The sequence below is a fragment of the Xyrauchen texanus genome, chromosome 2 (assembly GCF_025860055.1).
Source record: "Xyrauchen texanus isolate HMW12.3.18 chromosome 2, RBS_HiC_50CHRs, whole genome shotgun sequence".
Classification (NCBI taxonomy): Eukaryota; Metazoa; Chordata; class Actinopteri; order Cypriniformes; family Catostomidae; genus Xyrauchen; species Xyrauchen texanus.
In genome coordinates this window covers 4,162,308-4,175,035 of record NC_068277.1, presented here as the reverse complement: position 1 = coordinate 4,175,035, position 12,728 = coordinate 4,162,308, and the positions used below count along the sequence as shown (strand labels likewise).

Genomic DNA, 12,728 nt, shown 5'->3' with positions numbered 1-12,728 from the left:
AAAATTGATACAAATAATTTTCAAACATTAAATATTGAAATAGTTTGTTTGTTTCACGCTTTGTAAAGATTATCACTGTTTTAAAAATTCCATTATTTTTATGTTGATTTAAGATTGAAACTTTGGATCTGGGACAAGGGTAAAAAAATCAAACTATACATAAAAAAGTCATTAAAATGTATCAACATTAAATGACAAAGTGTCCGCAGTTGAACAGCAGATTATGAAAGGACAACTTTGAAATCTTGTTGACATCAGTTTACTGTTTTGTTTGATTTCACTACTACATTATTATGAGCTTGGGCGTTTTTTTTTTTATTTCATAAAAATGTCAATGAACTATAAATGATTTTAGATTGCTTTTTAATTTGACATTGACATTGTGTCACAAAGCCAAGATCAGCCCCTCCTTTGCCTTTACACAAAAGCGGGTAGTATAAGGCGTATAGCCAAGGAGGTTCCGTTCTCAAACACCTGTGGATGATCAACGAATCCACAGGACAAGGATGGAGAAATGTCCTGGAATATTGAAATGGACGCTTGAATGGATATTACTATTTGTTGGAATAATCGCTGCTCAGACAGGTAAGGAATCCTGCTCTTTTAAGAATATAATTGAGTGTCCACTGAAGTATAAGAGAGTACAGAATCTCTTATGTGATCTTGACCAGAAAGGGACCTTTGAAAATTCTCTGTCTTGCTATTCCAGTTTTCCTTCTTCCATTGTGACACCATAAGCCTGAGATATTATTCATGATTAAGCAATCCTAAGGAGAGGCATTAGGATTTCCTTTAACTAAGTGTTAGTGGGCATTGTTACATAATCTTAGTTTCACATTGATCATTGATGTCACTCATACATGAGACACAACAGTCAATATCATTCATCAAATGAACACAATGCGTGCGGTCTAGAGTTATAAAAGAATATTTATTGTTAATTATTGACTTATCATTAAGCTGTGGATTATAAATATGGTGGTTTCCAAAGGGCCACATTGATTAATGTATTATGAATTTCATAGAGCTTTCAATCTATAACCTGGACAGTTTTAGGATTTTGACTAATTTAAAGAAGTATTTAAATAAGAAATATTTAACGATTGTGCACTTGGAAATTTGTGACATTTTCTCAACTGCTTTAAAAAAAACAAATGTCAGATTTATTTTCATTAAAACACACATTTGAAGGTGTGTGAGTGTGTGTGTTTTATATATACATATATATATATATATATATATATATATATATATATATATATATATATATATATATATACACAAATGCTGGTATAACATGGACCCATTAGGTTTTATCCAAAATAAGATATTTCATATTTCAATTTAACTTGTCACTCAATGCTAATAATATAATTTTGGTAACACTTTACAATAAGGTTAAACTAACATTGGACAGTATCATATTTATACAGCATTTATTAATCTTGTTTAATGTATAATTATTCACTGTTAGTTTATCTTCATAGTGCATTAACTAATGGTAACGTAAACAAAGTTTCATTTAAAAAATGTTGAAACTAACATTAACCAATATTAATAAATGCTGTAAAAGTATTGCTCATTGTTTTTCATGTTTACTAATGCAGCTAAATAATGTAAACAAATGGAATCTTATTGGAAAATGTTCCCATCATTTGTAATGAAAAATGTAATTGTATTAAATTTAAAAAAAAATGCAAAATAGCTGCATTTTCACTAGTGGTCTCGGACATTAGTACGCTGAAAACTCCTTTCCTCAATGGAGTCATCAAAACTCATGTAATTAAGTTCACATAACTTAGTCTTGGTGTTCATATAGACTTCATTTAAATCATTTAAGGTAGCTAAATGAAAGTAGACTTAACTCAAATGTAATGTTTTAATAATAGTTGTTTCTGCTTTATCATTTCAGTTGAATTGGCTCCAGTTTAGATATGATAATCATACTATAACACCGCACATGAAAAGTAACTAAGTGTTTCTAGGTCGGTTGTTAAACTTGATTATATGTAGAAGTGCATATAAAACTGCAGTTCAGTTGTACGTGTGGTCAAACTTGACCGAAGGGGGCAACGGTGACTTCACAAGAAACTATTTCCAACAAAACAACATTTTTTAGACCAAAAAAGTTCCCTTTAGACCAAGTAAACGTGATTCAATAATTCAAGTTTAAGGTGGATATTAACCAAAGCCTCAATTTTGTACTTGATTGTTTGAGATATTAACACTTAAAATGTGAATTCTATAACTTTCTGAGATAAGTACGTCTTTGGGTGTTTGAGTTCAGTGCCAACACTTAGGACATTAGGGTTTATGTTGTAGGGATTTGCAAAACTAAATTGACCAATATGTTCACTTTATTGAACAGGAGATAGCAGCTAAACGTTTTTTAGTTGAGTTAAAACAAGCTTATTTTTGCTGGATTTGCCTATTGTTTGTAAACTCATATCAAACTTTGTGAACCTCCCATTCAGGAGTAAACCCCTCTCATAATGGGCAAATCTGTAGTACATGGGGGAACTACCACTTTAAGACTTTCGATGGATACAGCTTCCGATTACCATCCACTTGTAATTATATCCTCACTGCGACGTGTGGAAGCAGCTATGAGGATTTCAACATTCAGTTGAGACGGCAAGTGCTACATGACCAACCAACCATCACTAGCATCACCATGAAGCTGGACGGCACTGTAGTGGAGCTCATCAAGAGTTCTGTCAGAGTAGATGGACAACTGTAAGTATTTGGATGATTCTGTCATTATTTGCTCACTTTCGTTTTGAGTTGAACCCATAAGGAGAATTTAGACAGAGAGTCCCAATTCACTTTCATTGTATGGGGTAAAAAAGATGCAATGAATGTGAATGGTGACTAACATTCTGCTAAACATCACATGAGTGACTCAATGATGAACGAATTGACATTTTTGAGTAAACTATTCCTTCAATGGCAAATATTCGCCTTGTGGAATAGATTTTCAAGGGCATTTTGTTTTGTTTTTTACATTTATGAGGGCATATGGTTTTTCTAACCATATATAAAAATAAATAAATGTCAATGTAGATAAAATGCCGGGGTCTGGTAACTCGGCGAGTAAAGACGCTGACTACCACACCTGGAGTCGCGAGTTTGAATCCAGGGCGTGCTGAGTGACTCCACTCAGGCTTCCTAAGCAACCAAATTGGCCCGGTTGCTAGGGAGGGTAGAGTCACATGGGGTAACCTCCTCGTGTTTGCTATAACATGGAGTGGTGGTGGCGTAGTAGGCTAAAGCACATAACTGTTAATCAGAACTAATCAGAAGGTTGCTGGTTTGATCCCCACGGCCGCCACCATTGTGTCCTTGAGCAAGGCACTTAACTCCAGGTTCCTCTGGGGGGATTGTCCCTGTAAAAAGTGCACTGTAAGTCGCTTTGGATAAGTGTTTGCCAAATGCATAAAATGTAAATAACATGGTTTGCTCTTGGTGGGTGTGTGGATGCTGCGGAGAGTAGTGTGAAGCCTCCACACGCACTAGGTCTCCGCGGTAATGCGCTCAACAAGGCAGATAATTAGATGCGCAGATTGACGGTCTCAGACGTGGAGGCAACTGAGATTCGTCCTCCGCCACCCGGATTGAAGCCGTCACTATGCCACCACGAGGACTTAGAGTGAATTGGGTATTCCAAATTGGGGGGAGGGGGTTTGATCAAATAGTTCAATTAAACCAATTAATTGAAATAAATTGTCAATCTGATCATTTATGGATGGTTATTGTTAATTATAGAATCACATCAACATCATATACAAAACGCAAAACTGCAAAGAATGCACAAGATATCCTAGCGCAGATAATAAACGCTGTGCTGGAATACATTTTAAACAATCTTCCATTCCCGATGTTATTGTAAGCCATCATGTATTCTTTACTGAAACAAATCAAGTTGTTTTACTTAAGCATTACGTAAAATGTCAAGGTTCGGGCTCATGACTCAAATATCTTTGGTCCTTGAACTCATTTATCTTAAAAGTCTAAAAAGATTTGAAAGGAATATTCCTGATTCGATGAGCTTAATCGTGGCATAAAGTTTTTTACCACAAAAGTGTATTTGGACTTGGGGACCAATCTGTAAACGTTAAAATACCCACCGTTTCAAAAGTATAGCCACTAGAAATAAACAACATGTGTGTTAACATGATTTCAGTGAGATAAAATCACTTACTAACCTGCATCTGTGTAAATCTATAGCCAATTTTACAACTTTGTTGCCATGACAATGTAATGTAATGCCAACAAACCCTAAAATGACTTCACAGCTCAAGTAATACACACGTTTCAACAGAAGAATTAATGTAAGAGCTTTTATTAAATTATTAGCTTCACATTTCTGCCTTTAAACTCTCCATTGACTTCCATTGTAAGAGCCTCACTGAGAGATGACTTTTGCTTTTTTGAAAGAAAAGGAGGGACGAGTCAAAATCATTTTTAGTGGAAATCAACTTTAAGCCACAAATGCTGTCGAATGAGCTTAACTTGTAATGAACCCGGAACATTCCTTCAAGTGTTAATAACTCAACCTATAGTCTCTTATGCCTGAAGTATTTAATTATGAAGTTTGGTCAGAGAGAATTCATTGGGGACATTTATATAGTTGTTATTTAGGTTATATAGAGGTTTTTGCTCTTTTTTGGTATCATATATGTTGTTTTATTGTAAATAGATATTTCGTTTAATGGGTGATCTGTGCCCCCTGTGGTCAAGCTGGACCTGGTTTACTTTAACTTTGTTGTCTTTGTGAAAGTGAACTGCAGTTTTATATGCACTTAAAAAATAATTAAATACTATGGTAGCCAATGGTGCCCCACAACAAGTTTTGGAGACAGCATTACTCAATTAAATGAAAGGAACAAGTTTACTCAATTCAGTTGAGTAAAGTCAACTTATTAGGGGTTTCAGCTCTCTACCATCATGGTAGATTTGTATATAATCGCTCTATTCAGTTATGGAGCTGTGGGGAGTGTTTTTTGTTCACATTCAGAGTTTTTAATTCTAGTATTAGTTGTATTAATAAACACAATGCATTCTATCTACATTCAATAACTCTTATCTCTGGTTTGGAGGAATTTTTGTGCCCCATTACAAATATCAGTGGCATTTTAATCACTTTCGGTGGCATTTTTGCCCACAGCCCTTTTCTGACTCTACCTCAGGGTCAAAGTTAAAAAACAATTGTTGTTGAAAAGACTGAAATTCACTGTAGTTTTCCTATTAGGACGACTCTGCCTTTCAGCAACTATGGAGTTCTAATTGATAAAAGTTCCTCGTACATCAAAGTCAGTGCCAAGCTTGGGCTAGTGGCCATGTGGAATGTGGACGACTCTTTCATGGTGAGTATAACAGCAGCACACTAACATGATCTCAGTATTCAAAGGTCATGTGTGATTGTAGCACACGCTTGGATAGACACTGAAACGTACAAGCTCACTAATATCACTAATTTGACATTGTAGGTGTTTCATTCTGTTCTGTGAGATTTCTAAACATGTTCATGTTGTACTTGAGCTTTGTTGATAATTACATTCACTTATGCAAAGAGTGTGAATGGCTTTAAGTGTATTAATCCCATTTGGATTTTAAAAGGTCTTTCTCTGACCAAGTTTCTCTGTCATTTACTGATCAATAAGTCTGTTCTTGTATAAAAGAGTTCACTTTGTTCAGTGACTTAATATACAAATAACTAGAAAAGAGCCTGAACGTGAACAGCACCTACTGTTTCATGAGAAATACAAGCTTTAATTTCATTTTCTTTTTTAGGTTGAATTGGACAAGAAGTACCAAAATAAGACCTGTGGTTTATGTGGGGATTTCAATGGCGTCCAGCTGTACAATGAGTTCATCAAAAATGGTGACTAATATACACATAATACAAATGGTAACACTTTCCAGTAAGGTGGTGTACGTTAACATTAACTAACGCAATAGTAAACATGAAATAACAATGACTTTGATAGCATTCATTAATCTTAGTTCAATTTAATTTCTGGTTAATATGTTGGCATTAGTTAATGCATTATGAACCATCAATGATCAATAGTGTATTTCTAAATTAACATAAATCAGGATTAAAAAAATATGGTTAAAATGATTGTTCATCATTAGTTCATGATATCTAACACATTAACTAATAACTTCTAGAACCTTATTGTAAGGTGTTACCAGATCAACACTATCCTTCCCCCAAAACAACTGTCTTCAACTAAAATATGATTTATTTGGATAATTATATAAAGTTCAACATATATATCATTATAATTTTTTTAATTAAGGTGTTGAGACGTCTCTTCATGAATATGGCCACCTTGCAAAGATGGATGGTCCCACAGAGAGCTGTACAGAACTAGTCCATTCACCAGACGATTCATGCCAAAATCTGGTAAGATCTTTGATCTTCACTGTTTGACAATCAAAATTTAGAAAATAGAATTACATTTATTCACTGGCAGACAGTTTTATTCAAACTGACTAACAAATAATAATGTAGATATTATTACTAATAATAGCCTAACCATTATTATTATTATTTTATTATATAATTATTTCTTTGACTGGAATAAAACCAATGAATTTAGATGACATACACTCAAGGAGCACCTGTACACCTACTTATTCATGTGATTATCTAATCAGCCAATCGTGTGACATCAGTGTAATGTATAAAATCACTCAGATACGGGTCAGGTGCTTCAGTTAATGGTCACATCAACCATCAGAATGGGGAAAGAAACTGGATCTCAGTGATTTCGACAGTGTCATGATTGACCGAGGCAGACGGGCTGGTTTGAGTATTTCTGGGATTTTCACGCACAACAGTTTCTAGAGTTTACTCGGAATGGAGCCAAAAACAAAAATAACATCCAGTGAGCGGCAGTTCTGAGGACGGAAACGTCTTGTTGATGAGAGAGGTCAACGGAGAATGGCCAGACTGGTTCGAGCTGACACAAAGGCTACAGTAACTCAGATAACCACTCTGTACAATTGTGTTGAGAAGAATATCATCTCAGAATGCACAACATGTCGAACCTTGAGGCAGATGGGCTACAACAGTAGAAGACCATGTTGGGTTCCACTTCTGTCAGCCAAGAACAGAAAGCTGAGGCTGCAGTGGCACAGGCTCACCAAAACTGGAATGCTGACGACTGGAAAAACGTATCCTGGTCTGATGAATCTCGATTTCTGATGAGGCACACAGATTGTAGGGTCAGAAATTGGCGGCAATAGCATGAATCCATGAACCCAACCTGCCTTGTGTCAACAGTCCAGGCTGGTGGTGGTGATGTAATGGTGTGGGGAATGTTTTCTTGGCATACTTTGAGGCTGTTAATACCAATCAATCATCACATGAATGCCACAGCCTATTTGAGTATTGTTGCTGGCCACAATTTACCCATCTTCTAATGGCTACTTCCAGCATGATAATTCACCATGTCACAAAACAAAAGTCTTCTCAAACTGTTGACCTGAACATGACAATGAGTTCACTGTCCTTCAGTGGCCTTCCCCATCACCAGATCTGAATCCAAAAGAACACCTTTGGAATGTGGTAGAACGGGAGATTTGCAGCATGAATGTGCAAACTGACAAATCGGCATAAATTGCGAGATGCAATCATGTCAACATGGACCAGATTCTCAAAGGAATTTTTCCAACATCTTGGAAAAGAACTGAGGCTGTTTTGAGAGCAAAAGGAGGCGCCACCCAGTATTAGTATAGTGTTCCTAATAAAGTGCTCAGTGAGTGTATGTGTTTTATGTTTTTTTGATAGTGTAATAAAGTGATGCAAGCAAATGTCATGGAAAGTACTGTAGAACAAAGATAGATTCGTTCATTAAAAGGAGTAGTTCACCCAAAATTAACAAAATTATATTTGATGTATTTTAATATATTGCATGAACAATACAACTTAAAACAGTTGTAATCAACTTGACACAAGTAGCAAAAGCAGAAGGATAAAAAACGTTATTCTTCTAAGCCAAAGTGTTCAAAAGTTATAAGCAATAGAAAAGTGAAACTTTGAGCTGATGGTGGGGCTATAGATTTTGATTGGGTGACCCCAAAATTGGCCTGGTGACTTTTCAGACCATCCCAAATCATTGTGCCAAATTTCATAACTTTCCTCCAAATGGTTCAAAGGGCAATAGACTCCCAGATAGAGTGATAATAATTATAACACAAAGAAGAATAGCAACAATAACGAAGAAAATAGGGGCTAAGCCCCCCTTCTGGGCTTGGTCCCTTAAAAGCCACCAACATACCAAATGATGAAACAAACCATTTTGAAATGTATTTGTGCACATGTGATGTTTTTGAACATTTCTCCTAGACATCACTGTGTGAGCAGCTGTTCTCGGGCCCTCCTTTCAGTAGCTGTAAGGGCCTCGTAGACTCCTTCATCAAGACCTGCGAGTTGGACTTGTGCCACTGCACCAACACCACCAGATCCTTCTGCCTCTGCAGCACCTTCTCAGAATATTCTCGCCAGTGTGTTCACGCTGGAGGAAAACCTGACACATGGAGAACTGAGCAGTTCTGCGGTACATCTAAACAAACTCTTCAACAGTCCGTTCTAAAAGTGATGCTGATAATATTCCAGTTAATAGTGTGAAGTTGCTTTAGCATTACATAAACCTTTTGCAGGTCAATCATGTCCTTACCACAATATGGTGCACCAGGAGTGTGGAAACCCTTGCATCAACACTTGTTCAAATCCTGACAAAGCTCATATCTGTGAGGACCACTGTATCGATGGGTGTTTCTGTCCTGAAGGTAAAATTGGTTTTTAAATATATACTATTCCATCTTTTAGATTTCACTTTCACTTTTTGACATGCAAATGCTCATTTTTTAACTTAGAGTTCATAAATCAATATTTGGTGGAATAACGCTGATTTTCAATCACAGCTTTCATGCTGAGATGCTTGAATTTTTGCACCAGGAGTGGCATAAAGTCACCCAACATGAATGTGAAAGACTGGCAGAGAGCATGCCAAGACGCATGAAAGCTATGATTGAAAATCAGCGTTATTCCACCAAATATTGATTTCTGAACTCTAAGTTAAAAAAAAACACGGCATCTTTTTTTTATTTTGACCAGTTGTCATTTTCTGCAAATAAATGCTCTAAATGACAATATTTTTATTTGGAATTTGGGAGAAATATTGTCAGTACTTTATAGAATGAAACTAAAATGAAAATCAAACACACACATATAAATAGTAAATCCAGAGAAACTGATCATTTTGCAGTGGTCTCTTCATTTTTCGCAGAGCTGTATTCACTAGCATACTCCAAAATTAAGGTTGACAAAATGTACTTTTAGCAAATACACATTTACAATTTGTAGTCTACTTCTTCTGTGTAAAATAATTGTGGTTGTATGCAAAATGTTGTCTTCTTAAGTTAACCCCTTATGCTCTGATGTATTTTTGGGCTGCCGACTGCAATTTTACACACTCAAATTTAAAAGCTCACCATTCAAACAAATTGTGGACAAATTGCAAAAATTGGTCACATTTTTCAGAGAACCCCCCAAATAAAAGACAAATGCTCAAATTATTCATAAATAATAGGTTTATCATAATCTTATGATAAACAGAAAGTGCTAAACTTTGTAGGCATGTAATTCTAGTTCTGTTCAATCATCTTCACTTTGAAAAGACTTATTTTATTCCACTCGATTCTCTTTATATCGTATTCCATACAGATCTGAAATGTAGGTGGTGCTCTAATGCACATTTGACGTCCATAGACATTCAGTCTAATTTTAAGTTCAAGCACAAAAGGTGGTGCTTGAACCTAAAATTAGACTGAATGTTGTTTCATTGAATATCTCGGCCTCTGAGTGGACTAGAAGCTCATTCTAGGAATCATTACAGTATATATATATATATATATATATATATATATATATATATATATATATATATAACACTGATCAGCCACAACATTGTATAGACCACCCTCGTGCCACATTCTGAGATGTTATTCTTCTCACCACAATTGTACAGAGCGGTTATCTGAGTTACCGTAGACTTTGTCAGTAATAACCAGTCTGGCCATTCTCCATTGGCCTCTCTCATCAACAAGGTGTTTCTGTCCACAGAACTGCCGCTCACTGGATGTTTTTTGTTTTTGGCACTAAAAAGAGACTGTAAATCCCAGGAGATCAGCAGTTACAGAAATACTCAAACCAGCCCGTCTGACACCAGCAATCATCTGTGTGATTATCTAATCAGCCAATCATGTGGCAGCAGTGCAGTGCATAAAATAATGCAGATATGGGTCAGGAGCTTCAGTTAATGTTCACATCAACCATCAGAATGGGGAAAATGTGATCTCAGTGATTTAGAGTATGACATGATTGTTGGTGCGTTCATTTTCAACGGTAATGTTTTCAGGTCTTATTTTGTTATTTTAAGTAACATGCAGAAGTGATTGTTATCTATGAAGAAAAATCTGATTCTATGCTTTTAAATGATACCTCATATGCCAGACTTATGTATACAGAGACTCTAACGTTTTAAGCATAAACGTTTTCGCAATATAGGACCCCCTTTGGACCCATCAACGGTCCTTCTCATAATACCCCCTGTCACCGACTAGCAATAGCAAATCATGGTTCATGACCTTGACTATAAAGCTATTGGGTATTTTACAAATGAATGGGACAAACCATTCCATATGTCCCTCCAAAACTTCTTGGTTCAGTAAAAAATAGATCAACACAGGATATAAAACAACCATTTCATGGAGTCTTTATGCAACTGGCTATATCATTTGCTGTGTTACAGGATATGTGTTTGATGACCTCACTGATAAAGGTTGTATTGCCAAGGATCAGTGTTCCTGCATTCACAATGGAAAAATATACCAACCTGGACAGACTTACAAAAGCAACTGTAAAGAATGGTGAACATGTTTTTTTATTGCATATATACACTAGCTTTATCATTTAAGTCACTTTGTAGCTCTACACTACCACTGAAACACTACACTAGTGTACCGCTTCTATACAATTATCTGTTGGTTCCCATAATTGGGGACATCACATTTTTTTGTTTTGTTCACCATGAAGCACTTGTGTTAATGATCAATGGAGCTGCAAAGAAAACGATTGCCCCGGGACATGCTCAGTGGAGGGTGGCTCCCATATCACAACCTACGATGGGAGGACATACAGTTTCCATGGAGACTGCACTTATGTGCTTACTAAGGTCAGTCATTTCCGAAAGTAGATCCTGTACCTGAGATTACAGAAGAAGCAAACCAATGTATACTATAACTGACATTGTCACATTTACAGAACTTTACTTCATTTACTGCAGCTTTACTATATCTATTCTACACATTTAATTTGATCATACATCCAAAGAATACTAAAGATTATGCAATGGGGTCATTTGAATGCAAAGTTTCGTATGTCGTCACACTTGATTGAAAGGTATTCCCGAGCAAGTCACATTGTTTAATTATGGTGCACAAATACTTGAAGGAATATTTCGGGTTCAATACGAGTTAAGCTCAATCAACAGCGTTTTTGATATTATATTGATTAACAAAAAAATTTATGTAATCAAAATGGTAACCTTCGTTACCATGATGATGTAATGCCAACAAACATTATAGTGACTTAACATGATGATCTGAACAACTTAACAGAAGAATTAATGTAAGTGCTTTAATAAAGAGTCTTTAAACCCTCCAAAAATTGGCCCCATTTTACCTCGACTTTTTTAAAGAGGAGGGACAAGTTCATATCTCTGACTTTGCATACATCGCACAGGTTGAGACACAATCTCGTCTGGAAGATTAAGAGAAATGTACATTCTCAGATAAACTGCCTCTGATGGTTTGTTAATGGTATTACGTGACTGTATATTTCAGCAGACCAGTGGCAATGAGTTTATAGTTTTGGGGGATCTGATGAAATGTGGTCTCACTGACACTGAAACATGTCTGAAGGCAGTGACCCTTTTTCTGTCAGAGGGGAACACAGTAAGTAATTGCACATTTAAAATGAATTTAAATTCAATGTATGGGCTTACAAAATAATTCCTTTGTTTTTAATAGTGCTGTCAGTTGATTATTGTTTTATTTCCATATCATTGAACTTTAGCCTATCGCTGACCTACCCATCCATTTCGTTTTTCAAAGCAATTCTCAGAGAATCTTTTTGCATTTGACTCGTCCCTTCTTAATGATTGTTTTGAATCGTAGGTGTTCAGCATTCAGTCTGATGGAAAGGTCTTTGTGAACAGAATCTATTCACAGCTACCACTTTCAACTGGTAATTACTGAACTATACAGAACTACTGTGAAATCACCAAACAGACCAAAGTCATGTCCACTAAAAGTACATTTGTTGTTTTGCAGCGGGCGTGATGATTTTCAAACCCACCACATTTTTCATCATCGTCCAGACGTCTTTTGGCCTTGAACTGGAGATCCAACTCATACCAATAATGCAGGTTTACATTAAAGTGGATGTGAGTCACAAGCAGAAAACCAATGGTGAGAACAATTCTCATGATATATTAAATGTACGTTCTAAACATCCCGCTCATGTATTGCTTTGTGCTAAACTAAATGGAGTTTTGTGGCTTTTTGTCCATGTCTGTTGTTTTTAAGGTCATCTAAATGCTTGTATGCCGCTAAAAGTTGGCATTTCTAATTCTAAGTAGGCAGACTTTGGC

At 36.0% G+C, this 12,728-nt stretch overlaps 1 protein-coding gene across 1 annotated transcript in view; it reads left to right on the top strand.

Moving 5' to 3' along the window:
• The first annotated feature begins 506 nt into the window (after positions 1-506).
• LOC127619809 (mucin-5AC-like) overlaps positions 507-12,728 on the top strand; it is a 37,473-nt gene continuing 25,251 nt past the window's right edge. Inside the window, exons 1-12 of the mRNA XM_052092807.1 lie at positions 507-585; positions 2,475-2,736; positions 5,252-5,366; positions 5,794-5,884; positions 6,306-6,412; positions 8,360-8,570; positions 8,674-8,802; positions 10,827-10,944; positions 11,111-11,249; positions 11,920-12,030; positions 12,253-12,322; positions 12,409-12,546. Coding sequence (XP_051948767.1) covers positions 507-585; positions 2,475-2,736; positions 5,252-5,366; positions 5,794-5,884; positions 6,306-6,412; positions 8,360-8,570; positions 8,674-8,802; positions 10,827-10,944; positions 11,111-11,249; positions 11,920-12,030; positions 12,253-12,322; positions 12,409-12,546 — 1,570 coding nt within the window. The remainder of the gene's footprint in view (positions 586-2,474; positions 2,737-5,251; positions 5,367-5,793; positions 5,885-6,305; positions 6,413-8,359; positions 8,571-8,673; positions 8,803-10,826; positions 10,945-11,110; positions 11,250-11,919; positions 12,031-12,252; positions 12,323-12,408; positions 12,547-12,728) is intronic.